Source organism: Myotis davidii, unplaced genomic scaffold (assembly GCF_000327345.1).
Source record: "Myotis davidii unplaced genomic scaffold, ASM32734v1 scaffold535, whole genome shotgun sequence".
Lineage (NCBI taxonomy): Eukaryota > Metazoa > Chordata > Mammalia > Chiroptera > Vespertilionidae > Myotis > Myotis davidii.
This window is the reverse complement of record NW_006286980.1, coordinates 1504115-1507687: the sequence shown is the minus strand read 5'-3', so window position 1 is coordinate 1507687 and position 3573 is coordinate 1504115. Positions and strand designations below refer to the sequence as shown.

Sequence of the window (3573 nt, the reverse complement as noted above, 5' to 3'; positions counted from 1 at the left end):
CCCCAATTTCTTAGGTGTTAATAATTTAAACATAACCATTATACAACAAAATTTGGAATATATTTTTCTTATCATCTCTTTAATCCACTGACTTTGTTTTTGTTCATCTTCACCCAAGGATATTTTTCCATTGAATTTTAGAGAGAGTGAAGGGAAAGGGAGAGACACATTGATTGGTTGCCTCCTGCACATGCTTTGATAGGGACTGGGGATCAAGCCAGCAACTGAGGTACATGCCCTTGACTGGAATTGAACCTGGGACCCTTCAGTCCATGGGCTAATGCTCTATCCACTGAGAAAAACAGGCTGCAGCTTAATTCATTTACTTCTAATCTATATGTGTCTTTATATTTAAAGTGGGTTTTGTTTTTGATTCACCCTGCCAGCTGATAGGGGCTTCTGGGGTGGGTGTGCCCTGCCGCCGCGGGAACTGCTGATGGTTGTAGGCCGGGCTCAGCTCAAACTGAACTTGATCCTCGGGCAGCCCGCCCGGGAGGGCACTGCAGCAGCAGAGACACCTCGGGGTCCATGGTCTGGACAGGGCAGCTCTGGGGAAGGTCACAGCCAGGCCTATCACCCTGGGGGACCTAGAGCCACCCACAGACCTACTGAGGATCCCCACCCCCCCAGCCCTTTAGCACCCCCCTGGACAGTTAAGTGTCTTACCATCCAACAGGTGCCCCAGACTCCAGCTGCCAGACGTCCCAGGGACTCCCGGGCATCCCTACCACCCGAGGCCCTGGGTCCAGTCCCCCCAATGTCCACATCTCCCAAACCCAGGGGTCAGGGGCCCCTCCTAGGGTGCAGAAGCTCCAGCCTCCAGCAGGTACTCACCGCCACTTCAGCCCACAGTCCCCGCCCCTTTCCCCAACCGGAAGTGCCCACCCCTCTTGCCCGGGCTTCTCAGGGGCCAGCTTCGGGGCTGGGAGTCCACAGTGCGGCAGCTCTGCCTGGGGAGTCAGGGAGCTCACTCCTCTCTCTGGCCCTCCCACATCTTCTGCCCTGGGATCTGGGACACTGGCCCCACCTCCTTGGGCCCAAGCCTGGCCCGGAGCGTGGGGCTCGGCTCACCTGGGCCCCGTGGCTGACAGTGTGACCTGGGCAGGTCTTGCCTGCTGGGCCTCGGTGTCCTCTCTGCACCAGGGCTTGGGGTGGGACGTGAATGGCCCCGTCCTGAGGCTGTGGCTTTCTGGGCGGATTGGAGTCATGTGAGGTCCTTAATAGTCCCCACTTGCCACTGCGCCCCCAGGTTTTGGCCGTGAACTCTGGAGAGAGGAAGCTGGAAGCAGCAGGGCCCAGAGGCAGAAGGGACCAGGTGCGCCCCTGCCATCCTGCGTGTCCTGCTGCCACGGAGCTGCAGATCTCAGGATCTTGGGTCCCATGGCAGCAGGGCAGCCAGTTGCTGGGGGCTTCTGGGGTGGGCGTGCCCTGCCTCCACGAAACCCGCCAATCTCAGGTCCCGTGGTGGCAAGGCAAGACCAGCTGCTGGGGCTTCTGGGGTGGTGTGCCTTCCCAGCGGCCGGCCTGCCCTGGATGGCGGCATGCTGGCAGTTGGCACTGTCTCGCCCTGCCTGCAGTATGCAAATTAGCCGCCATCTTTGTTGGCGGTTAATTTGCATATCACACTGATTAGCCAATGGGAAGCTAGCGAAGGTATGGTCAATTACCCTTTTTGTCTTTTATTAGATAGGTTAGTAGGCTGTAGTAGTTTACAAAGCAAATTCCTTCTCTTGTTTTCATCCTCATATCAATGGTACAGGCAGATATTATTACTTCAGTTTTATGTAAGCAGAGGCTGAGGCTCAGAGAAGGTGATGAACCTGCCTAAGACACACTACTTGTGAGTGGGAGAGCCAGGACTACTGGCTCAACCTTTTTTTTTTTTTTGAAATGGATTTAGAGCTAAATATATATATAACTCAATTACACTTCTTACAGGGCAGAAATCATGTCTTAAATAACATATTATTTGACTCAGTACCTATCACTTAAGCCTTATGCATGGTAAACATGCAAAACAAGTATTAAAAATGAAAAAGTAACTTCTGTATACATTGCTTCTTACAGTAGTAAGCCATATTCATATGTTTTAAAAAATATATTAAGAATGTTAGTATAACAAGCTGTTCCTTTGCAGGCATATTCCACAGTTGGGACGCCAGATTACATTGCACCAGAGGTATTCATGCAGACTGGTTACAACAAATTGTGTGACTGGTGGTCTTTGGGAGTGATTATGTATGAAATGCTAATAGGTATGTCTTATCATTTATTTATATACATACCATATAAATTTCCTTGAGTGCTACTGATTGAACATATACAGATACCATGGGCTAACATATCAAAACTCTTAAACCAATTTCTGACACCCGCCCCCCCAATGTTAAATACACAGTGATAGATAGCAATGAGCTCTATAGGGATCTGGTTTCAGGAAGTGGGTATTTAATGGAGCTTCCATTTATCAAAATTGTATCTGCATGGTCTTTCAGGAAAAAGGGGGAGAAGGATGCTTTAAATCCTTTATTTTATTGACTTCATTAGGAATTTAATTATAAATTGATGACTGGTGGCATTTTTCTATTGTCAAGTAGAGCACTCAGACCTACTTTGGTTCTTGTGACACTTACGTAATGGGTTTAGCATATTTGATCATAAGAGCTGATAAAACTTTTTTTCTCTGATACATAGGATATCCACCTTTCTGCTCTGAAACACCTCAAGAAACATATAGAAAAGTGATGAACTGGAAAGAAACTCTGGTATTTCCTCTAGAGGTGCCTATATCTGAGAAAGCCAAGGATTTAATTCTTAGGTTAGTGGTTAAATTCCTAGAGGAGGTTGTCATATCTTAAAACTTCATAGGTACCCAAAAGACTAAATTGGCCATTTCACTTTTGTGGGAGGGAAAGGACTACCACTGATACATATAATCAAGGAGATCAATAAAAAGGTGTTGTTGTGTGTTTTGTGTGTGTGTGTGTGTTGTTTTTTTACCACTCTGGTGATACCAGAGAGATGAAATCACTTACCTAAGGTCACACATCATTGAGTGTTAAAGCCAAAAGCCACCTGACTTTCAATGACCAATAATTTTTACATTTCAGCTTTGTATTATTACAATCAATATCAAAGTTAGTTGTGTCTTAATTACACCAATCCATAGGTGTAAGATTTTTGTCCAATCTCTTGCTGCACCCCTCACATCCCCTTCCCCCCGAAAATTGTCAGGCCACCCCCTTTCTATGCCCCTGCTTCTATTATATTCACCAGTTTATTTTGACTTACTTTTTAGATTCACTTGTTGATAGATATTTATTTGTTGTCACTTTGTTGTTCATAACTTTTATCTTTACCTTTTTCTTCTTCAAATTCTTAAAGAATACTTTTCAGCATTTCATGTAATACTGGTTTGGTGGTGATGAACTCCTTTAGCTTTTTCTTATCTGTGAAGCTCTTTATCTGACCTTCAATTCTGAATGATAGCTTTGCTGGATAAAGTAACCTTGGTTGTAGGTTCTTGGCATTAATCACTTTGAATATTTCTTGCCACTCCCTTCTGGCCTGCAC

At 46.2% G+C, this 3573-nt stretch overlaps 1 protein-coding gene across 6 annotated transcripts in view; it reads left to right on the top strand.

The window, feature by feature from the left end:
* Window positions 1-3573, top strand: part of STK38L (serine/threonine kinase 38 like) — a 64673-nt gene that overhangs the window by 54247 nt on the left and 6853 nt on the right. For all 6 annotated transcript variants that reach the window (XM_006758922.2, XM_015560777.1, XM_015560778.1 and 3 more), the window contains 2 exons: window positions 2138-2255; window positions 2695-2818. In XM_006758922.2, coding sequence (XP_006758985.1) covers window positions 2138-2255; window positions 2695-2818 — 242 coding nt within the window. The remainder of the gene's footprint in view (window positions 1-2137; window positions 2256-2694; window positions 2819-3573) is intronic.